Source organism: Rhodnius prolixus, unplaced genomic scaffold (genome assembly GCF_049639745.1).
Source record: "Rhodnius prolixus isolate KJV_2025 unplaced genomic scaffold, Rpr scaffold_20, whole genome shotgun sequence".
In the NCBI taxonomy this organism is placed as follows: Eukaryota; Metazoa; Arthropoda; class Insecta; order Hemiptera; family Reduviidae; genus Rhodnius; species Rhodnius prolixus.
The window spans coordinates 2,908,288-2,932,475 of NW_027411595.1; the positions used below are offsets into that span (position 1 = coordinate 2,908,288).

Sequence of the window (24,188 nt, forward strand, 5' to 3'; positions counted from 1 at the left end):
ATTTTACCGTATGATTGAAATTATTTCGCAATTTTGTCTAATTTATTTAGTTAGGTTTAGGGAAAATTTAGGATGAAGAAAATTAGTTTAGAAAATTAATCAAGAGAAATAAAGAACATATAGCGGATAAATTATATTGGAAGAGCTCAGGGTTGTGTGGAGGCAGCGGAAAAACAAGTGACACGAGGATCTGACGCGATCTGAAAAGAGAGACGAATTGGTTGCTGTACGTTTTTTGGTTGGATCCAAAAAATTGCGAAGGAAAGAAATCATCCAGGCGGAAATGGCCGCATAATTACAGGTGAGAAGAATTCATTATGCGAAGAATCTCCATTTCCCGAAAGGCAGCAGAAGGGAACAGTACCTGAGTTGTGGTGAGCAATGCAGATTGCTATCAAAACCAGGCCTGGGGTTGATGTAAGTGTAGAACATTTTGTTGGAAAATAGTGGGACTAGTTTTATTATATTAATAAAAATTATTACATTTACTTTGTCAACCAAGATATATTCTGTATTTTCCCCTAAAGTTAGTATGGTGTGTGTTTATGTTTTTTGTTAAAGAGACTTTTTTTTTTATACCTTTTGTGGACAATAATAAGTATTTTCATAACCCTCAATCATTTTATTTGAATTCCTTGAATCTCTCATAGCTACATCATACTTAATAATTAATTATTGAGTAATGTTAGTGTGGTAGCTGGTTAGGGAATCGGCCTGTACGGTCGCTCCACGCAGGTTCGCTAACTAAGAAGCTGTTACTAGGTAACTATTTTTTTTTATTTTAAGTTTATCTATTTATTTATTTTTTCCTTATTATAAAGTATTACTTAATCATGATTCTAATCACTATTATTTTTATTTCTCATATTTCCTCTTCCTTGTCTTCCGTTTTCTCCTTGCCCCCCCCCGTCACCGCTGAGCTTGTAGGTGGCGTAACAAATTTGCGGGCAAATTTGTGCGCTTTTTCCAAAATACCTAGCACTAGAATTAGAAAAGCTAGCACCACACAAAAAATGCCCAAAATTACCATATTTCCAAAGTAATTTACAAATTCCTTAACAGATTTTCCCGCCAACTTACCATTAACCGGAAGTGTGTTTAATTGGCATGAAACTGATTGTGCCTAGTCCAGAATAGCTAGCACTATCTAATACCACCATTAGAAAAGCTAGCACCACCAAGGAAAAGCTAAAATTTACTATTTAAGTTTTTTCCGCCAACTGCTAGTTCAACTTATTGAGCCTCGGATTTACTGGCAACTCACAGCGCCTTTTCCAGAATTACTAGCGCTGTTTTGTACCACTATTAGAAAAGCTTGCACCACTCTGGAAAAGCTAGTTTAGTAATTAAGTCTTTCCCGGCAACTGCTACTTCAACTTATAGAGCAATGTTCGGCTACTTTTTTTCCAAGTGAATCTTTTTTCATTTTTCTCACTAAAATTTTGTCTTGTTAGTCATATCACTTTTATTTTAGTTTGCCTCGTATCTCAGAATATATAAAATGAAATAGTTATACAATTTAGGTGATCCAATTTACCTTATACAAAGAATTATTTTATTGACATCATGACCTAATTTATAATTTTAATGGAATCATAAAATTATATATCATTTAGCAGCAAAGTAAAATCTACGTAAATCTTCTTAACAAAAACTTACAGTTTAAAAAGTTAAGTATAAGGGTTGATTAAACGCCAAAAGGTTCACAAATCAGCAAGTACCCATCAATTCATTAATACTTCATTGATATTATTTAAGTAATTTTATTACATTAATTTTCATAATTTTTTTTTAGAATTTATTAGATGTCACAGATCCTTATGCTGGCCATTTTAATCTAAAAAATATTTGTTCAAGTAGAACACTATTTAACTTACATTGACTGTAATATCTAATCAACAAACTATTAATAACAAGTTAAAAAGAAAAACTTTATTAAAAAAAAAAATATGAGGCTAAAAAATTCAAAAAGTTTTTTAAAAAAATGCTTACACCAACATTCATCAATGATTTAATTTATTTATTTTTATTGTTAAATAAAAATCGTCGGTTTAAGTTCATTCTTCGATTAAAGTAATTGTTACTTTATTTAGTAGTCAAACGTTTATAATAGTAGGTAATTTGGCTTTATTAATTAATCTGGCTTTATAGCAAATAATATAGTTTTCTTCAATTATATTCTCAATCTAGGTTTTCTTCCCACATTGTTGTATATTTGGCAATATAAGATTAATAAGATATGCATATTTTTATGACAGCTAATTATTCCAGTATTTCACTATAAGTAAAATTAGAGGGTCTAAATTAAATTACAATTGAGAAATGAATAATAATAGTTGAATAATTTAGTTGATATTACCTGTGCGTTATTTGTGCTCACAATCACTTCGGTAAGACGAATTCTAGACTGAAATATTGAATCCGTGATTCAAATTTAAACAGTAGCCGACTCTGCCTTTGTCTTTATCTACTTTAACGTGCATGTACATATGTATATGTGACTACTCAGAATAAAGAGCATAATAAAGATAAATCGTAAGAATAATTTGGAATAAAGCTAAAATAAAGTACCTATTTAATAACGAAGATATAATATACATTTTATCCCAATTATAAAAAAAATAAAATATTATGAATCAATAAAGAGAAGGGATTAGCTATGCGGTTAGCGTATTGGATTCCCACGTGGAGGTTCCGGGTTTGAATCCAGCTGCTGACCCTTAGATTTTCTCTTCCTAAGAGCTTCTTACAGCTCACTGTCCGGGTGATTGACAGTGTAGTCTGTAACAAGAGAACACTGTCCGGAAGCCGGCATTGTACTGAAAAAAGCTCCGGGCGCCAATAATCTCAGATGCTGACGTGACTTAAATCATTAAAAAAAAATAATGAATGAACTGGCCAGCATAAGGGTCTGTGACATCTAATAAATTCAAAAAAATATTAATGAAAATTAATGTAGTAAAATTACTTAAATAGTATCAATGAAGTATTAATGAATTGATGGGAACTTGCTGATTTATGTACCTTTTGGCGTTTAATCAACCTTTATACTTAACTTTTTTAACTGTAAGTTTTTGTTAAGGAGATTTTTTGTACCTTTTGGATAGATTTTCCTTTTTGTCTATTTTGTAAAGTTACATATCTGCTTTACAGATTTTTTTTAAATTTGGAATAAGCAATTCTATCATAATAACCTGATAAGGTGTTAAGTCGGAACTAACTACCACTGGAGAGATCTTTTTAAAGAATGATTATAGTCGCGGTCCCCAAACCATCCTCAATAACCATTTTTTTGAGAAAGCGTTTTGAATAAAATAGGAAGGTAAATAGCGAAATTAAACTGCGATTTCAGTACTTCCTTTTAAGAGGAGTAAGAAAAATAAACTGCAATTACAGTACAGCTCCCTAAAAGGCAAAGAGGCAAAGGTTTTGAATCGAACGACAATTCATTGGTGTAATTCGGTTTACTCATTGATAATTTTAACGATTGCAGTACTTCCTCTTAGTAGGTGTAAGAGCATGATGGCACTTCGCAGCCACGTAGAGGAGCTTTAACCACTTATTCGAGCTGAATTTTATCAAAATCGGACTAAGCGTTATAGAAATATTGGTAATAATAGTTTTAGAAACGGTCTTACCTTTGTGGGGGAGACTCCCCTCCTTATGAGGCGTAGCGTCGAGACTTTTAAAGTGCAAATCTGTACAAAATTTCGATTCGAATGACACTTTATTCATGAAAATCGGTTCACTTTTCGATAATTTGAAACGATTGCTATACTTACCCTTAACAAGTGTAAGAGCAGATCTCCGCTTTATTGTTACGTAGGGGATCCCTAACCCTATCATCCTACCAAATTTTATCAAAATCAGGCCAAGATTTACAGAGTAATTAGCAATAAATTTTTGGAGCGGACCTTACATAATGGCTAACTCCTCTCCCATTCGATGTACAGCGTCGAGACCCCCAAAAGGCACATCTACATAAAATTCCCAATCGAATGACTCTTCATTAATGAAAATCGGTTCACGTGTTTAGGCGCTACGTTGTTTACAAAAAGGTAACAACAACAACAACTACTACTACAATCACAACAACAACAACAACAACAACAACAACAACAACAACAACAACAACAACAACAACAACAACAACAACAACAACAACAACAACAACAACAACAACAACAACAACAACAACAACAACAACAACAACAACAATTTATGAAAATGCCGTTTTTGATCATTTTCGGCATGTTTTTTCTCAAAATCTATCAGAGATAAGTTGATGCAAAAAAATTACAGTTTTAAAGGAGGATTTGCCCTATGTTATAAAGAAAATTTGGGAATTTTATCTTTCATAGTAAAAGAGAAAAAAATTGACAAAATTGGGTGTTTTTCAACATTACGCTTTTTCGTGCAGTTTTTGATGATCAACCCTTATACAGCTGTCCTACCGGACAATTTTAATAAAATGAAACCTACAAATAAGAAAATCTCATCATTTTAAAGAATTTCAGGATGCTGATTCATTATCCCTGCCAGCTTCCAAATATTTGGCGTGACAGTTGTTTTTAAAGAATTTTAGTTAGATAAACTGTTTCGCGATGAACTGTGAATGGATTTCATTTGGAAAAATTCTGGTTTTTATGAGCTGCTGGATTCTGAAGCAGATCGTAAAGCGAAACCAACACAATCTTTACCGAAGAAGTGGTGCCTAACATGTAGTAATTATGCTTGAAGTATTTGAGGAGACTCCTAAATAAATACATAATGCTCGTCATAATTAAGAAATGTTTACTTTGTCATTAAAATTTTCCTAGTGGGTCAAAGTCGAAAAATGTTATACAACCTATAATTGGCTCATTGCAACATGGGAAACCATTACAACTATTAGCTACTTCAAAAGAACAGCATAAATCCATTAATAATGTTTTTAAGGCAACTAAAAATTAAACTATAAGCCATTCTGAAAAAGGCGCAATGAGTTGCAAGTAAATCCGAGGCTCCAAAAGTTGCACTAGCAGTTGCCAGGAAAACAAAATTAGTAAACTTTAGCTTTTCCAGAGTGGTGCTAGCTTTTCTAATAGTGGTACAAAATAGCTCTAGCCATTCTGAAAAAGGCGATGTGAGTTGCAAGTAAATCCGAGGCTCCATAAGTTGAACTAGCAGTTGGCGGAAAAAAATTAAATAGTGAATATTAGCTTTTCCTTGGTGGTGCTAGCTTTTCTAATAGTGGTATTAGATAGTGAGCTATTCTGAACTAAGCGCAATCAGTTTCATGCCAATTAAAGGCACTTCCGGTTAAAGGTAGGTTGGGGGGAAAATCTGTTAAGTAATTTGTAAATAACTTTGGAAATATGCTAATTTTGGGCATTTTCTGTGCAGTGCTACTTTTCTAATACTAGTGCTAGGTATTTTGGAAAAAAGCGCACCTATTTTCCCGCTAATTAATCCCATTTTTTTTTAATTTAAATTTCGCGCGTAACTTTAAATGGAAAATTGAGGCTTTTTTGGCGCTAGCTAGCTTTTTTTATTGGTGGCGCATAGGAGCTCAAAGTTTTCTGAGTATGGTGCAATAATTTTTTCACCAAAATTCCACCAAAGTGCCGAGAAGTCAATGCTTTTTTTTAGCACTTTAATTCCTTATATTTGTGAATGTGTGCATATTTTATTTGGATTTTTTTGTGGTTCTAGCTGGTGCTAGCTCCCCTCTAGTTGTATACCAAGTCCCGGGTCGATATTCAAGGTTTGCGGCAAATTCCTTTGATCTTTTGAATGGCCATATCTCCGTAATTATTAATGTTACAGAATTTTTTAAAGTGGTGCAATGGAGCGCAAAGAGTACTTAACATAATGAAGTAAGTTGCAATCAAATCCGGCCAATTTTTTTTTGGCGGGAAAAAACTTGCTTGTTGTGGAAATTGCTTTTTGTGGCTTTTCCTTTGCGAATTTAGATTTTTTCTTGGTGGCGCATAAGAGCGCAATGTGTTTCGAGCTCGGTGCAAAAGTTTCGTCTCAAAATTCAACCAAAGTGCCGCCAGGTTATAGCACCCGTGCGGTCGCCTAGTATCTCAGATGCTAGGGGAATGGAAGCCTGAGAAGTGAGAGCTAATTCCTAGAATACGGGACATGCTAAGTAGGGGACTGACGTGGTTCCATAGGTAACAGTGCACAATAGGTATCCTGAACCGGTTGGCTAGAGTCAAATCGCCAAAGGATACGCAATAGATCTCTATCTTCCAGGGGATGTTGTATCTGCCGAAACATCTGACGAATGTCAGCAGTGAACACCCACTTATCAGTTCTGAATCTGGTAACAACCTTCCAAATGTCGAGTTGTAACTTTGGACCAGGAAGAGTCAAGACTGTACAATAATAATAATCTTTATTTATAATAACATAAATTTGACAAAAAATTACTTCTTGTAATGAATGTACATAAAGGCACTATGTTGGTTGTACAACCGTTACAGAGTGGGAAAAAAAACAAACATATACTTATATTCAAAATAAATAAAAATACAAACTAAAAGATGAAATAAGTAAATTGTACGAACAAAAAATAAAATAAACCAACTTATGGTGATAATAAACTAAAATACACACTTTAATGAACAACAACACAAAAACAAACAAAATCAAAATTTCTTCTTCTTGGTTACTATTCAATAAATGTAACATCTATACAATATTCACATTTCTTCGTAAATATGCAGATTTACAATAATTGACTAGTGCCATCCAGTCTTTTCCATTCAGTAAACCGACCATCTCTATGGTGGACAAATTGGTTCTTTTATAACATTTATATCTTAGATCACCATACGCTGGACATTCAATCAAAAAGTGATGCAAATCTTCCACAACCTCCATATTACACATTGGACACACATCGAATTCATCTTTAAATGGACAGTTGTTTAATTTTATTGTACCACTTCTTACTCCAATGATCCATCTTATATGGTCCAAGGACATATTACTAGTCAGGTAATGACCATCCTCCAAATTGAATTGAAGCACTCTATAATGCCTATAATATTCATTGTCAGCTACACCCTCAACGAATTTGTTTTGGAACCGTGCCTCTAAACGTATTCGAATATTCCGGAATACACCATCCCACTCAGAAACATTACTAAGTGACAGGACAGTTTCCATATTTATACTTTTCATTACTTTTTTAATATGGTTAAACCAAGATAAGTCCTGCTTAATCACTTGCACCGCCAGTTTCCTAGTGAGACAATCCTCAGGAAGGTTCATGATCTTAATAATATAGTTGTGGTGCAGTTTTAATGTAAACAAAAATAGGGGTTGTATTCCGGTCTCTAAGTGCAAGAAGGCTGTTGGTGTGTAATTGGGCAACCTGAAGAGTTTTTTCAAGAAGAACCTCAATAGTTTTTCGACTTCGACATATTCCGTTCCCCCCCAAATCTGTGCCCCATAGCACAGGACAGATCGACTAACACTATTGAATATCCGACTTTTAGAATCAAATGATACACATTTATTTTCAATCAATTCGTGCCAGACAGAATTTAACCCTAACTTTGCTTTATTAACTTTTCCAATTAGGTGTTTTTTAAACGATAATTTTGGGGTAAGAGTAAGCCCGAGATATTTATAGTTATTTACAACTTCAATTTCTTTATTATCAAAGTACCACTTTTCTTTTCGCGATCTTTTACAACCATTACCAAAAATAACTATTTTAGACTTACTTAGATTGATATTTAAATTCCAAGTGCTGAGATATTTATTGAGACAATTAATCAGCCTTTGCAGGGATTGCGTGCAAGACTGTACAAAAGGGGATTGTATTAATTAATTACTTATCAAGTCCAGTGTGAGTCCAGCACTGTAATAATTATTAAAAGACATTTCTTCCCCTTTTGTGTACAGTCTTGTATAATTAATTACTCATTAAGTCCAGTGTTTGTCCGGCATTGTAATAATTATAAAAAGTCACTTCTCCCTTGTTGTATCCAGCCTGATACTAGAATACTAATTGAATAAAGTTTCGTACCTCGTTTAGGGCATTATAATTGACTATAAAATAATAAGCCTTGTAATAAAATAATAATTGCTCTATGTGTAGAAAGTATTCTGAAGATTGGTGGTGTCCCCCCACTCTCGTTCCAACCTTAATTTCTTATTGCGTTTTATTCCTGTATCCCAATTTCTCCTTCTGGCCATTTCCTTGCTTAATATATTCTCCTTCTTATTGGACTTTACTTCACTATAACTGTTTTTTATTCATTCTAGCGTAAGAGTATTTGTTGTTGTAATATAGTAGACTTTCATTTACGTATTTCATTTCTTAACTTTCTTTCATTAGAAGTGCCTAAAAAACCAAATGTTTCTTCTGAAGTTTTACACAGTGCTATAGCGAAACATGTAGCTGGGATATTGCATTGTGGTAGAATCCCTGTGCCAACTAATACCATCTATAACGAAATTGTCAAAGACTTAGATTATAAAGTCAGCGCAAAAGCTGTGTACAATTTCTTAAGAAGAAACGCCATTGAAATAATTCGACATCTTTTGATTACAATAGAAGAAAAGCAGGGAAATATTTCACAAGAAGGCATTTCTAGTGAAGAGGAGGAAGCTGATAAAAGCGATTCAAGTGCTAGCGTTTCTTTTCAGTTTGATTTACACATAAATGCAGAGCAGTGGCAGTTGATAAGACCACACTCTATTTTTACTGCGAGAAATGAAATATGTAGGCCAAACAATAAGTTCAGAAGGACTGTGCTTCCAAAGGGCCGTTGCACTCATACACTGAATGACTTAATATATGAAACAAGCTTCGTCCAGGCACAGGAAACAATTTTGTTGAGTCCAAACGCAAACAGTGTGGAGCCACTTTAACAATAGCTAAGGTACTTGATGAAGAACAGAGTAACATTAAGTTGCACTGTTCAGTTTATGATTACGATCCAGAAACGAAACACGATAGTGCAGTAAAGAGAAAATTATCGGGAATAAGGAGGTTGCAGGTTGTTGATAGTTTAAATAAAATTACTGCTTCCTCATATCATAGAGTAGTGGCTAATGAGCTGATAACTTTTGGAGATACAGAACCTCCTCATGTCCATTCAGATCAGGTATATTGTCAAGCCAAGTATGAGAGTAATTTAGAGAAACGATTGCATATAAACCCTGTACTTGCAATCTGGTCTATGAAGTATACCCTCCCATATATTGGCTGTGTCCACTGTGGTTTAGATCCTTTCTTTGTTCACTATTGGACATCCTCCCAAGTTGAGTTATATAAGAAGTATAGGTATTGTCAGTAGATGCTACGGGTAGTCTTATACATCGGTTAGTACCACATCCGAAACCAGAGGGATTTTATAAATGTAAGCATGTGTTTTTATACGTAGGAGTGTTATGTAATTCATACGGACCAGCAGTCCCCGTTCTCCAAATGTTATCTCAAGCTCACGATGCCCTTTCTCTCACTTATTGGTTGCAGAAATGGCTAACTCATACCAATAAAAAAAACAACGAAGTTAGTATGATGACTCGGCGGCATTAATAAAGGCTGTTGCATTTACTAAGCACATGTTCAATCTTGCTACGCCAGTCTATCAGATAGAAAGTTAACACCATCTTGTTTCATTAGACTGGATCGTAATAATCTCTTAAAAGCAGTAACTCGTTGGAAATGTTTTGCAAATAAAGATTTTCGAACAAAGAAATTGTACTGTCACTGTATAGGTCTGTTGACAGATCTTACAGTACTCTCAGACATTAGGCTAAAATTTCGAGAACTGTTTTTTGTGGCTTTATCTCCTTATGAAAATTGTGAATCAAAGAATGCTAAAAAATCAATAATTAACTTTATTTCTAAAGGGCTAGTAAAGAATTTAGAAGCAGAAAAACTAGAGCATGAAGAATGTGTAATAGGAAGGGAAAATGAAAGTGTGTTAGAGTACGAACAGTCTGAAAGTGAGAACGATTGGTTCTCTCAGATATATCGTACGGTGAAGACAAAACTCCAAATACTTAAAGAGAATGAGGATGAAGACAATTTGTTCTCATTGCCTGCCATCGTGACGCCACAACAACGTTTATGTCACAAACTGCCTCTTTGGTCGGCAGTAATGTTACCAAATTTTTTTGGTTCTGAGATAAAGTCAACTACTTCATACATAGAAAGCTATTTCAAAGACCTTAAGTCATCAACGTTCCAACAAAGTAAACTTGTATCGGCTGATATTTTTTTAATGAAGCATATCAATTCCCTGGAAGGGCAGATGAAATTAAGTTTCAGTAAGTTGTTAGAAGTCCCGTGTAGTCCACCTGTTCCAATCACTAGAGAAGAAAGTGATGTGTCCCACCTTGAAGGTTCTAAAGAGAAAACTTCATTCTCTGAAGAATCAGTTTTCCAAAAAAAGGCCTAGGGAAGAAGAAAATTGGATGGGAAAGAATAAACCATCCAAGTTAAGAAAAGTGAGATCTACATTGAAATAAAGTCCAAAAAGTGTGGAATATATTAAGCAAAGGATATGTTCAGAGGGAGAAATTAGGAAACGGTCATAAAACGCAATAAGCAATAAGGGTTGGAACAAGAGTGGGGGACACCCACCAATCTTCAGAATACTTCTACGCAAAATAATAATAAATATTTTATTAACAATTAAAATGCCCCAAACGAGGTACAGAACTGATAATAATATTTTTTTTTTTTTTTTCCGAGGGGGAAAAATGCCACAGGCACCTTCCAGATGAAGTCTGGGTGTGTGGGGCTCTACCCACTAAAAAAACCCCTCCTCTTCAGGCATGACGTCCACCCCGGAACCGCCATAAGCATTACTTCAGGGTGGTGCCTCGTATTAAATGCATCTTAAATTTGTTTAATTGTCTGGGCCGTAGATCCTATCGACGGTCTAGCTCCCTCTTCTTACTTCTTAGCACAGACCTAACAAAGTACGAAACTTCCTCCCATAGGTCTGAGCTAACCAGCATAGTATCAACTACGTTGTGCGGTGATAGCGGACCAGTCCTTTCCTGCAATCTCGCTCTTTCCTCCGCCCATCTTTCACACTCGAAGAACGTATGATACGCATCATCGTTAGCTGAGTCCCCGAAAATACAATCCTTTGTGGCTAATTTACCCATTTTGCCAAGATAAGAGCAAAAGTATCCATGGCCGGTTAGGAACTGGGTTAGGTAGTAGTCCACCTCGCCGTGTCTCCTATCCGCCCAAGCTGCAGGATCTCCGATGAGACTGGCTGTCCATCGACCCCGAGTATCAGCCAGCCATCGTTCGCGCCAAGCCCGTTTAGCGAACTCTCTAGCTTGCGCCTTAGCCTCGCTTTTCCCCAGAACATCCTTCTGCAAGTAGATTGACCTTCTAGCCTGAGCGAGCAGATCTATAGGTGTCACTCCAGCCACCACTAAAACCGCCGGTTCAGACACCGTTCTATATGCACTAGCGATTCTAAGTGCACCCCTTTTTTGCACCACAGCCAATCGCTTACGGTACTTTTCTTTGCTGAGTGCATCAGCCCAGATTTCGCTACCGTACAGCAAGATGGCATTGACAGTGGACATCAATAAGCGTCGTCTGCTAGCAATAGGTCCTCCTGTGTTCGCCATCAACCCGCTCAATGCGGAAGTGACTTTAGCGGCTTTCATTGCTGCATGTTTAAGCTGGGCACCAAACGTGAGCTTTGTGTCTAAATGTACACCAAGATACTTGACATTGCTCTTCGTTTCCACGGCCAAGGCCCCTACCTGTACACCAACATTTGTGGGAATATGCCTTCTGGTTATCATTAAAACATCAGTTTTTTCTGTAGCCAGCTCCAGTTCATGATCTTCCATCCAGGATTGGGTGCGCCTCATCACCTGATTCAATCTTAACTGCGCATCCTCCACATCCCTCGCAACAATAATAGCGGCAATATCGTCCGCATAGCCAACCAAGAAGGAATCCAGAGGCATTTCCATGCACAGAATCCCATTGTACATTACATTCCACAAGTCAGGTCCCAATATAGAACCCTGGGCGGCACCACCGGTAATTTCCTTCCGCCGAGGTCCCTCTATCGTATTGTATCTCAGCTCTCTATTACTCAGGTAGCTATCGATCACACGCAGCAAATAACCAGGTACACGGAAATTCCTGTCTAAGGCAAACAACATATCTACCCACCTTGCCGAATTAAATGCATTTCGGACATCCAAGGTTGCGAGTAGTACAATTCTCCTTGAGAAGTGATTACCCTGTTGAGCTGCGACAGCAGCTTTTACCACTTCATCAATTGCCCCTAGAGTGGATCTGCCACGTCTAAAGCCATATTGGCGCTCTGCCAAATCTCCCGCTTCCTGAATCGCTGTAGTCAGGCGTAGCTTAATGAGACGTTCGAGCAATTTCCCTGCAGTATCCAGCATGCAAAGTGGTCTGTAAGCCGATGCTGAATTAGGATCTCCTTTACCCTTACTGATTAAAACTAATCGCTGGATCTTCCAGACATTTGGGAAGACTCCCTCTTCTAAACAACGGTTATACATCTGAAGGAACATTTGAGGGCATAGCCGCACAGCCAGCTTAAGTATTTCTGAGGGAATGCCATCAGGCCCAGGCGCCTTCTTATTTTGAAGCAGATTTACGGCACTATTTAATGAAACCTTGTACCGATTCCTCAAGTGCTACACGCAGCGGTCTTTCTCTCCTAGGATGAGTTGGAAACAGCTTTTCAACAATTTCCCTCATTTGTTTGGCATCTAATCTAGGAGGGGGCTGTAAGGAGCCTAATTTACGCATAACTAACTTGTAGCCGAGTCCCCATGGGTCCTGGTCCACCTGGCACCGAAGTTCCTCCCACTTTTCCCGCTTGCTAAGAATTATAGCTCGCTTCAAGGCTCTTCTTGCTTGTTTGAATTCCTCGATTTTCTCTTCGGTATTTATTCCGTTTCTTCTCCTAGCTCTAATGGTAACACGCCTAAGACGAAGGCAGTTCTTTCTAAGCATAGCTATCTCCGCCGTCCACCAATATACTGGTGTTCTCTTCCTCTGGAATTTCTTTCTTTTAGGCATAGATGCATCACAAGCTTGGCGAACCAAACCCATAGTCTTGCTAACCGTTTCTTCCAAAAGGCCCTGCATATCTACAACAGCCATTTTACCCTGTTCAATAACCATGGAGAAGGCTTCCTCATTCAATTTTGACAGGTTCCAGCCAACTCTCCTCGTTAATATGCCTTCTGTTTTGTCGTATTTTTGCTGCAGATAGAAGATGATGTATTGGTGATCGCTGCCAGTATAATCTTCCAATACCCTCCAGTTTTTAACTTGTTGTGCAAGCACGTCAGATACTAAAGTAATATCTGGAACTGTGCCTAATTGGCCCGGCCTCCTAAAAGTAGGCGTATTACCACTGTTTGCCACAGAAAGACCCAACCTGGCCGCCATCTCCAGTATGTATCTGCCCCTCGCATCTGTGGTGGGCATACCCCATTCCGTGGCTCTGGCGTTAAAATCCCCCGCGATTACCATAGCACTCCTCCTATCATGAAAAGTATCTTCTAGTGCATCAATCTTTTCACGGAAATCGTGGATACTTTCATTCGGTGTTAAGTAGCAGCTCACATAAGTGATGCCTAAACACCTGATCCACACAAAGCCTCGTCCAGAGCTATGATATTCAACCGGCACAGTTCCCGGATTTGGTACCCAAATCGCCGCGGTATTATACACATCCGTATACCAGGTAGGGCTACCCCTGTTGCGATATTGTTCGCTTATAATAAGCAGATCGGGCTCCCATTCTGTTATGAGACGGTCCAAAAGTGCGTCAGCAGTCCTGCTTCTATGAAGGTTTCCTTGAAGTATCTTCATAGCTTACTGAGTTTGCGTGCTCTCTCCAATGCCTGCCTGAAGATCTTGCATCCTCCCGTACCAGCAATATGTCTCAGAGAATCCAGGGCTTCCCCGCGTTCTTCACACAGAAAACACTTCGGGTCCGCTTTACATTCTTTTTTAACATGGCCCAACTCTCCACATTTAATACAAACTCCGTCAGATCTTCGGTTTGGTCCTTTGCACTCCATTTGGCGGTGACCATAGCCGAAACATGCATAACACCGAGTCACGGCTACTCTCCGTCTTATTCTGCAGTTTACCCAACCTATTTTAATGCGGCTAGTCATCAAAAGTTTATTCACTCCCCGGTCATTTAGTTCGACAATAGCTATCTTCTGCTCTCGAAAATTCGCTTTACCAACAGTTATCTTTAGTTCCGCGAAATCTTCCCCTAACTCCTTCTTGATCGCATCCCGTACCTCCTCCTCAGTGGTATAGCTGTCTAAATCCCTGATTTCCAGCGTACCCATAGGTTCGAGGTAACGTATATTGGCCTTATCTCCAAGTGTATTCCTCAAGGCTTCACTAAAATGTTCCCTGTTTTTAGTGTCAGATCCCAGCTCAAGCAGAACCTCTCCGGCTCTAGTTTGTCGGATAGACCTTACTTCAATGTCCGACCTAGCTGGATCTACACCTTTCCGGATTTCCATGAGAACTGATGCATATGTGTTGCCCTCAGCAGGTTTTATAACAAGCGCATCAGGCCGCGGTGGACGTTTGTTCTTCCTCTGCCTCTTTCTTTCCTTCTTTACTGAGGCCTTTACTGCTCCTGTCTCATCAGATACTTTTTCCACCGCTACTTGCGGACTCTGTGGCTTACGCGTTTTTCGCGGTCTTACCACCGACCAGGGGCTCGGATCGTCTTCATGATTTTCTGACAGCATCTTTCCCGCAGATACTAGCAGCGTCTTTTGCTCCACAGTCTCAGGTACTCTATCTTCTTTCCCTTTTAAGATATCCAGGGCTCCCGCACCAATCGGTGTTTGAGTATACCGCGATTGCCCTAAGAGATGAGACTGAGGCAATTTATCAGCGGTTTTCCATCCACGCCTTTGTCGCTCTATCGCATCGCGAGCGTCCTCAAGTTCCACTAGACCCTTCTTAATGTCAATGCTGACATTTTTTTGTCTAGCAGTAGCTGCCAGCATTCTCTTCAAGACATTTCTACACCTGTTTAGTTGTTGTTCTTCTTCTTTGATGTGCTTCTCAGTCTTATTCGTCGGCGGACTACCACGCAGAGGAATCGGCGATGTACTTGGTTTAGCTACCGCGCTTTCCAGGCCCTTTCCATCATTCCTATTTCCTTCTCCTCTACTAGCGTTCCCCACACTCGTTCCTAAGTTCGGGACAGAAGTAGGTGTGCCCTGCACACTCGGAGGCGTCCTCTTCAACTTAGATCTTCTTATAAAAGGACTTTCATTTTGTTTATCATCCCCCCCATTCCCAGTAGGTCTTATCAAATTACCATCCATAAAAATTATTGGGTATTTGCCCCAGATTCAGGCACAGGGTCGCGTTCTCGGACCATAGCCGAGGCAACTGCCAGCATCAAGCCTCCCGCTTCCCTGTGCTCCATAGATGACCCTTCCCATCCACCCGTCCTTTCCCCTCTTTGAACAGCGTGCCAGACCTAGCATCAACAGTCTCCGAGGGTTCCGTAGGCTTTCAAAAGAAGACCCATCTACACATTCTCCTGGTTAACTGAGCTAACCAAGGTGTTTCCCCTAGTTTGAGGTGTGCTCCTCCCCAAACCTCAGTTCACCCGGGTCAGAGCCACAGCAAAGTGGCGTGTTGGATTCCGAAACCCGCAGGAGGCGTTCACCTCAACCACCAGCTGTAGCCTTCGCCGGGTCCCTGTTTCACCCATGCGGAGAGAGACATGGGCGTCCCACGGCCAGGTATGATTGGAAACTTCATATATGCAGAAGAACAGAAAAAGGACACTGCTCCTCTGATGGCCGACCCAAATTTAGGACTAGGGACGGTAACCCTAGACTGTGTCTTTGTATGTGTGCTTATGTCAGTGTTTGCGTAAAAAGTGTACTGTTAATGAAATTGTGTGCGGTGTACAGTACTAGGAACCCGGAGGAGTGTAAAACCCCGGCAGTTGCGCACAACAACTACCCCTTGCGGGAGAACTGATAATAATAATAATAATAATAACAATATCTGCTGTGTGGGGAGGAGTCTCAGGGGTGGAGATAGTCCCGTTGATTATTTCAGCCACGGGACTTGTGCCGCGGTCGCTGGGGGAGGGCCTCTGCATGATGGGAATCAGGAGGACCATCATATACGAGATGCAGCAAGCTGTGGTTCTCCACACCTGCCGCTTTGTAAGGGAAGTGCTAAGGGAAGACGCCAGAGACTAGCACGGACATATTTTTTTTTTTCTTTTGTCCTTATCATAGGACAATTGCCCGGTTCCAGTTAGAACCATAATACCAGATAAAGAAAACAGGTTCCTCCCTTGCCTGCGGGCCGCGAGGGATTTGGAAAAAAAAAAAAATAATAACAATAATAATAATGTGTGTTTATTATTTACAATAACGATACAAAATTATATAAAAATAATAATGAACAGAAAACTAAGAAAAACCACACAATGCATGGACATTATGTCCTTCTGCAGAGGTTGACCTCACTTACAAAAATTATATACAAATATTTTTCATCTTTGAAAACATAGTTTTTCTTTTTACTACATAAACAAAAAATTCTTTGTAACAGAAAATTAAAATAACAATCGCAAAAACAATATAAAGAAATTTAAGTTAATTATTGAAATCCACAAAATTCTATAAAAATAAGAATAAATATTCTTCTCATAACAAAAGTAAATTTAAAAATTATAATTGGAAATCAAAAACTGTCTGTAGTTAGCCGCCTTCAAGTGGTACCAATAAAGGCGCTTAAAACAATTATTCTGCCCATTCAAGTAACTTATTATTTCGGTTTTTGTCAGCGTTTTCTTATTGAACCACCGGATTCTAAATTCTTTAAGAATTGGACATTCAGCCACATAGTGCAATAATTCTTCAACTGCATTGAGATTGCACATTGAACAGAGGTGTCTCTCGCTAGTACGACTCACTCTATAGTTTAAATTTATTAGCTGCCCCCTCAATTTCATTATAGTTTGCATAAAGTGTTTGGTTCCCCAATAGTGGCGGCCCACCAGACTTGTTTTTTCCAGAGTGTGCCAGGCATCAATTGGCGCAATTGGGTGAGCACGAGAGAGAGGGGATGTGCTGGTCTGCAAGAAAAGCCAAGCGTCACTGTGGGAAGTAATGTCGGCCATGTTAGCGTCTGTTTTTGCTTTTACGTTGTGACAAGTGCTATTAAAAACTGGTTTTCTGTTCACAAGGTTTATGGACAAATTGGGCCTCAGTGCACTGAGCAATCGTATCTTTAAACTGTTGGAATATATATATATATATATATATATATATATATATATATATTCGTATGTAATTAGCGTAATTATTTTTCTCCAGTTACATACTGTCTTGGACAATTAATTATTGTAATTATTCTTCCCTTTTGTAATTATATAAATTGTTTATCCCCATGTGCATATCGCCTTGTACACTTGACTATTTTATTCTATTTAGTGCGCGTCAAGCACTTTATTAGGTACAAGGTCATTTCCCCAGTTACATACTGTCTTGGACAATTAATTATTGTAATTATTCTTCCCGTTTGTAATTATATAAATTGTTTATCCCCATGTGCATATCGCCTTGTACATTTGACTATTTTATTGTATTTAGTGCGCGTCAAGCACTTTATTAGGTACAAGGTCATTTCCCCAGTTACATACTGTCTTGGACAATTAATTATTGTAATTATTCTTCCCTTTTGTAATTATATAAATTGTTTATCCCCATGTGCATATCGCCTTGTACACTTGACTATTTTATTGTATTTAGTGCACGTCAAGCACTTTAACAGGTATAAAGTCACTTCACCAGCTACCCATTGTCTTGGACAATTGCCCTGTACCACTCATTATTGTAGTCATTTATTTTGTCGTATTTGCCTTTATAGATTATTAATAAAGTGTTGAATTGTATCTATTTAAAAAGTGTTTTGAAGACTGGTGGCGTCCCCCACTATACCACCTCTCATTTAAACTGCGCATTTCCATTCCACCCTTTCTTAAATATTTTTCATGGTGCCGAAACCCGGGACACAGTCTTCAGAACACTGTTCAACTGTTGTTGTTTTTTTTTTTTTTTTACCTTGTAAGTAATCTCGTCTTTTCTTAAAATAATTTGTTTATACCTTAGTTTTATTTCAGTTTGAATTTTGACAGTTTTGTTTTGACAACTGTCGGGTTTTTTGTTCTTTTTTTTGTAATGTTTAGTCGTGTTTAGTCTATGTAACATTGTTTGCCTGCTTTATTGTATTATTAGTAAACGTAGTTAAGTTAGCACACGTTGCTTGATATATTGTTGTAGTACTTACTTATCTCCATTTAGGAATTTGTCATTGATTTGGAGACTTATTGTACGTATTGTATTTATGTTTGTTTTTTTTGTAGTGTAACTGGTTCATTCCTTGCATCTGTAACAACATTTGATAATTGTATTTGCCCTTTGATCTTATCTATTGCTGGCTCTTGCCGCCTAACCTCAGCAGATCAAATGGAGGAACAGGCACAGGTCACCCCCCCTCTCTCACCAGCCACCCCTAGCCCCCCTGTCTTGGAGGAAACTCCCCGATTTCCTCTCCAGTCGGAACACTATCCTGACATCTGTGGAGTCAGGTGTTACCATTTAATAGCCAGATTAAACCAATGGACCGGAGGGGTCAGTGATCTTTCCCCCAGCTCCCCTGAAGCCTTGGAGCTTAGCCGCAACTATTCTTCCATGTTCGCCTCCCTGTCCCAAACTGTGGACAGGGAAGCATGGGGGTGGTTGCGTGCATTGTCCCCGGAAGTCGGTGGCCCACTGGCTGTGTCTCTGTCAGAGAGCCATGAGCGTGCTGAGGCAGCTCAGTTGAACATCATCCTGCTTTTATTGGCAACAGCCCCCGTCTCCACTTCCGCTCCGCCAGATCAGGGCTTTACGGTCCCAGCAGTTGACGAGTCCGTAATTGAGCTTGCCAGGCGCCAGCTGCAGGAACTAGTTATCCCTAACATTACCCCTTTCGGGGGGGATGTTTTACAATACAAACGCTTTAAGGCCAGTTTTCAGACAGAGGTGCATAAGCTTTCCTTACCGGCTCCGAAAAGGCTTGAGGCCCTCCGGTCCGCTCTAAGAGGCCCCCCTCTTTCCATTATACAAAATGCTCAGTCTTCCGAGGAGGGATATTGTTACGCCTGGAGCACTCTGGACGCCCGATATGAGGGAAGGTTGCGGGTCGCCAGTGCTATGGTGGACAACTTCCTACACTTCCCAGAGCCTCAGCCCAGCATAGAAGCGTGCATCGCCTGGCTGTCAAGCAGACAAATTTTACTGGACCAGTGTTCCATCCCTCACCCGCTTGATTTTCTCCTTTGCCACATTACGTTGTCCAATTTGGCCCCCGGTCTACAAGAGGAATTTAGGAAGAAGTACCTAAGATCCTTTGACGAGCTGCCTTGCAGTTCTCAGGTGCTGGATTTCCTAAAAGGCCAGGGGGACCGACTCTCTCCTACATTGTCACCAAGGGGGATTCCCCCTCCTCCTGTCCAGGCTAGTCCCAGCCCTAGTCCCACGCCTCCTTCCCATCAACCAGCTTCCACCCCCTCGCCCAGTCAGGTTAAACCGTACTCACCCAAATCAGTCCGTTTTGTGCCTCGTCCACCACGGAGACCTTCATCATCTTCACCTCCTCCAAGGCCACAGCCTATCCCTTCTACTCCTCGTGCCACAACTTCCTCAACCTCTTCCTCCATTCAGTGTTACTTCTGTGGGGATCCACATCGCCTGTCTAAATGCGCTCACTACGTTAACTTGTCAGTGAGTGACAAGTGGGACTTGGTCACGGAGAAGAACCTATGTACCAATTGTCTTTCCATCTATCACCCAGTATCCCGATGTCCTTGCCAGGTCGGTTGCGCGAAGTGTCATGGAGAACACCACACCTCACTGCACCCTCCTCCACCCTCCACTAGCTTCAGCCAGGGAACACCCCCTGTGTCTGGTATTCCGTCGCTCATGTCTCTGCAGATCCTTCGGCCTCCAAAATGTAGACTCCCACCAAGAAGAACGCCCTCCCCGGGCCCTTCTGAATCTCCTCCTCCATTTCCTCGGAGTTCGCTGAGTCCCCCCCAGTCCTTTTGAGCCTCACCCGTATTTAGCCCAGGCCAGTGACTTGAGGTCCCGACCCACATCGCCGCTCTCCTCCTCTTCCAGTCTATCCCCCGTACTCCCCACCATCTACTTCGGCCGCCATCCAGCACCATCCCGTCAGCCAGAACAATAGGTTCTCGGCAAGCGCGATACCCCTCCGTTGTCCACTGTAGTTTTTTGCCGTCGCAGACACTGTCGGCTGTGTCATTCGGCAAAGGTCCCCCGTAAGTCCATAGTCAAGTCTTTCCCCTCTGATATGTCAGTTTCCCCCACTGCCCTGGTGTATCTCCTTGGAGGAGATAGCCAGTGGTATCGCGTTCGTGCCCTGCTGGATTCAGGCAGTGAGATAAATTTGATGTCCAAGACATTCGCTAAAGAAAGTAAATTGCATTATAACCCCATGTTAGGTGGGATTCGAGGGATAGGAGGCAACATCGCCACCAAAGTCGTAGGTCAAGTTTCTACCAATTTGAGGCAATGCCCCCCTTTTTCCCAAATCAAAGTCCCCTTCCGCATAGTCACCAAGACCGTCCCAGATGCACCGTCCTCTTATTTCCCTGTTAAGGACTGGCCGCATTTAGCGGATAAACAGTTAGCTGACCCAACCTTTAACGAACCGAGTCCTGTAGACGTAGTGTTTTCAGCCTCGGTCTTTGATGCCATCGACCTTAGTCAAATAATTCGGGCACAAAATGGTTCCCCCAACGCCCAATTGACAACTCTTGGCTGGATTATGTCTGGCCCCTTGAGAAGCTTTCCCTCGAGGAGGGTTTGTATTCACTCTTCTGTCAAGGACAGCAGGTCCAACTCCAAGTTATATCGGACCTATTATAAAATTTTGTTCAAGCATAAGTATGGTCAATTACCAGCCCCTAGGGCACCTGCTAACCAGTCTAGCCCAGAAAACAAGCCTTCGGCCGAAACCACTCTTTGCCAGTCCGAGTCGGAACCAATTGCTCATTGCAATAACCCTGAACTCCTCGTGCAATCGGAACAGTCAGGCCCCCTTAGTTTGTCTTTCTCCTCTGCTCAAGCCAGGTCTACTCCCCAAGAGGAAGTCCCCTCAGCAACCCACTCCTCCAACTTTGGCTATCCAACTTCCGCCCCCGAAACCTCAACGCCTGATTAGAACGCGGCGGCCGCTGCAAATTTGTAGTACCTTTATTCCTGAAACTCTTCCTCCCACCATGACTTCTGCGGGGGTTACTCTCTCCGAAGGTTCTACTCCACCTGTTGGTCCTTCTCTAGTCACTCATATGCCGGTAATTCCTGTCCAGCCCACGGTACTCCGACTCAGCTCGGGTATAACCCCCCAATCTATATCACACCCCCCTGACCTAGTCTTGTCACGCCTGATGGAAAAGATGTTCGCCTTGGAGGAAGTGTCGGAGGTTTCGCCTCTTACCCCGGACGAATTGAAAGCTGAAGAGTGCTTCTCGACGTCACATTTCCGACTTCCTGATGGTCGTTTTTCAGTAGCATTGCCACTTAAGACTAGTTTTTGCTGCCTAGGCGAATCGAGAAAAATTGCCCTAAAACGCCTACTCCAAATTGAGTCTCGTCATTCAAAATCCCCACAGCTCCGTACTCCCTATGTCGAGTTCCTGAAAGATTACTTAGAGTCTAACCACATGGAGTTAGCTCCTCCACTCAAGTTGGGTCAAATTTCTTATTACATACCCCATCGCCCAGATGACCCCCCGGAGAAAATTAGAGTTGTATTCAATGCCTCCCAGAAGTCCTCATCAGGCGTTTCCCTCAATGAGCTTTTACTTCCTGGTCCAAAATTACAACTCGACATTTGGAAGGTCGTTACCCGATTCAGGACTGACAGGTGGGTGTTCACTGCTGACATTCGTCAGATGTTTCGGCAGATACAACATCCACATGAAGATAGAGACCTATTGCGTATCCTTTGGCGATTTGACCCTAGCCAACCGTTCAGGAGTACTCCCAGGCCCTCAATGTGTCAAGTGTAATGTCCTGCTCTGAGGAATTAGAGACTAAATTCTCCAGTCTGTATACTCTGCAGAATGTAGTGGCCTGGTGCCTGCGATTCGCCCACAATATTAGAAACCCAGTGCATCGTAGGTCGGGTCCATTGAATGTAAAGGAACGTAGCGAAGCCCTGCGAGTTCTAATAGTCCGAGCCCAACGGCACTCGCTGTCCGAGGAGATTGAGGATGCTCAGTCCCCCAGGCCCAGACTACGCCTCGTCAAAACCTTAGGCCTATTTCTGCACACTGATGGAGTGCTGCGAGTTGGAGGGAGACTCAGACTGGCCGATGTCCCCGAATCTCAAAACCCTGCCTTGTTGCCTTCGCAACACCCCTTCACGGCCTTGGTCATACAAGATGCCCACATATCCAACCTCCACGTAGGCCCCACTGCCACTCACGCATTTCTGCGGAGTCGATATTGGATTGTCAATGGTAAGAATGTTGTCCGCCGACAATTGGGAACCTGTAACAAATGTTTCAGCATCAAGCCAACACCCTTCAACCCGCTCATGGGTCAACTGCCAGAAGGAAGAGCCAGCGCCTCACCACCCTTCACCACCACCGGTATAGATTATGCAGGCCCAATTAACGTCAAAATTGCTTCTCTGCGTTCAGCCAAGGTTCTTCAGTCTTACCTTGCCATTTTCGTCTGCTTCTCAACCAAGGCCATACACCTGGAGCTAGTCACAGACCTCACCACGCAAGCATTTCTGGCGGCTTTGAGCCGCTTCGTTGCCAGGAGAGGCGTGCCAATTCACATTTGGTCAGATAATGGCACTAACTTTGTCGGGGCCAAAAGAAAACTCAAGGAGGTATACACTCTACTAAAAGACGCCAAGTCGCAGGAGGTCATTCAGAGAGAGTCCAATAAACGAGGCATTGAGTGGCACTTCATCCCTCCTAGAGCGCCACACTTTGGAGGCTTGTGGGAAGCTGCGGTTAAATCAGCCAAAAGATTACTGAAGATCACGTTGGGCACCCAAGAGCCTACTATGGAGTGCTTCCTTACTATCCTGTGTCAAATTGAAGCCATTCTGAACTCCCGACCACTTACTGCTGTGTCCTCCTCTCCAGATGATCTTCAGGTATTGACGCCCGGTCATTTTTTAATAATGCGGCCACTGACCGCCCTGCCAACTGGTGACTCCTTGACGCCGCGCACCTCCCTCAGGTCCAAATGGACAATGGTGCAGTTTACTGTCGGCCAATTCTGGAAGAGATGGCATCGGGAGTATCTACTTGACCAACAAGCCATGTTGAAGTGGCATTCACCCTCCTTCCCGGCGACAGAGGGTCAGATAGTTACCATAGTTGACGACAACCTTCCCCCCCCTACAGTGGACGATTGGACGGATCGCCAGGCTCCACTATGGAAGAGACGAAGTGGCACGAGTGGCAGACGTTAAAACCCCGTCGGGTATCATCAGCCGGCCTATTCGGAAGCTATGCCCCCTGCCAACTCAGTAAGTGGATCTCTGCGAGTCCACTGCGGGGGAGGATGTTTGGTTCCCCAATAGTGGCGGCCCCCCAGACTTGTTTTTTCCAGAGTGTGCCAGGCGTCAATTGGCGCAATTGGGTGAGCACGAGAGAGAGGGGATGTGCTGGTCTGCAAGAAAAGCCAAGCGTCACTGTGGGAAGTAATGTCGGCCATGTTAGCGTCTGTTTTTGCTTTTACGTTGTGACAAGTGCTATTAAAAACTGGTTTTTTGTTCACAAGGTTTATGGACAAATTGGGCCTCAGTGCACTGAGCAATCGTATCTTTAAACTGTTGGACCATATATATATATATATATTCGTATGTAAATTAGCGTAATTATTTTTCTCCAGTTACGTACTGTCTTGGACAATTAATTATTGTAATTATTCTTCCCTTTTGTAATTATATAAATTGTTTATCCCCATGTGCTTATCGCCTTGTACACTTGACTATTTTATTCTATTTAGTGCGCGTCAAGCACTTTATTTGGTACAAGGTCATTTCCCCAGTTACATACTGTCTTGGACAATTAATTATTGTAATTATTCTT

General features: G+C 41.1%; 2 protein-coding genes across 2 annotated transcripts; one reads left to right on the top strand and one right to left on the bottom strand.

The window, feature by feature from the left end:
* Positions 1–12,634: 12,634 nt before the first annotated feature.
* LOC141451969 (uncharacterized) lies at positions 12,635–13,858 on the bottom strand. Its single transcript, XM_074123788.1, has one exon. The coding sequence runs from the start codon at positions 13,856–13,858 to the stop codon at positions 12,635–12,637; it is 1,224 nt and encodes a 407-aa protein (XP_073979889.1).
* Positions 13,859–22,138: 8,280 nt separating this feature from the next.
* On the top strand, positions 22,139–23,566 carry LOC141451970 (uncharacterized). The gene has a single exon (XM_074123789.1). It carries the CDS (start codon positions 22,139–22,141, stop codon positions 23,564–23,566), a length of 1,428 nt encoding a protein of 475 aa, XP_073979890.1.
* The last annotated feature ends 622 nt before the right edge of the window (positions 23,567–24,188 follow it).

What these genes read in the sequence shown, in the direction of transcription:
- LOC141451969 (XM_074123788.1), bottom strand. Translation starts at nt 13,858, where the DNA reads ATGAAGATACTTCAAGGAAACCTTCATAGAAGCAGGACTGCTGACGCA.
- LOC141451970 (XM_074123789.1), top strand. Translation starts at nt 22,139, where the DNA reads ATGTCCTGCTCTGAGGAATTAGAGACTAAATTCTCCAGTCTGTATACT.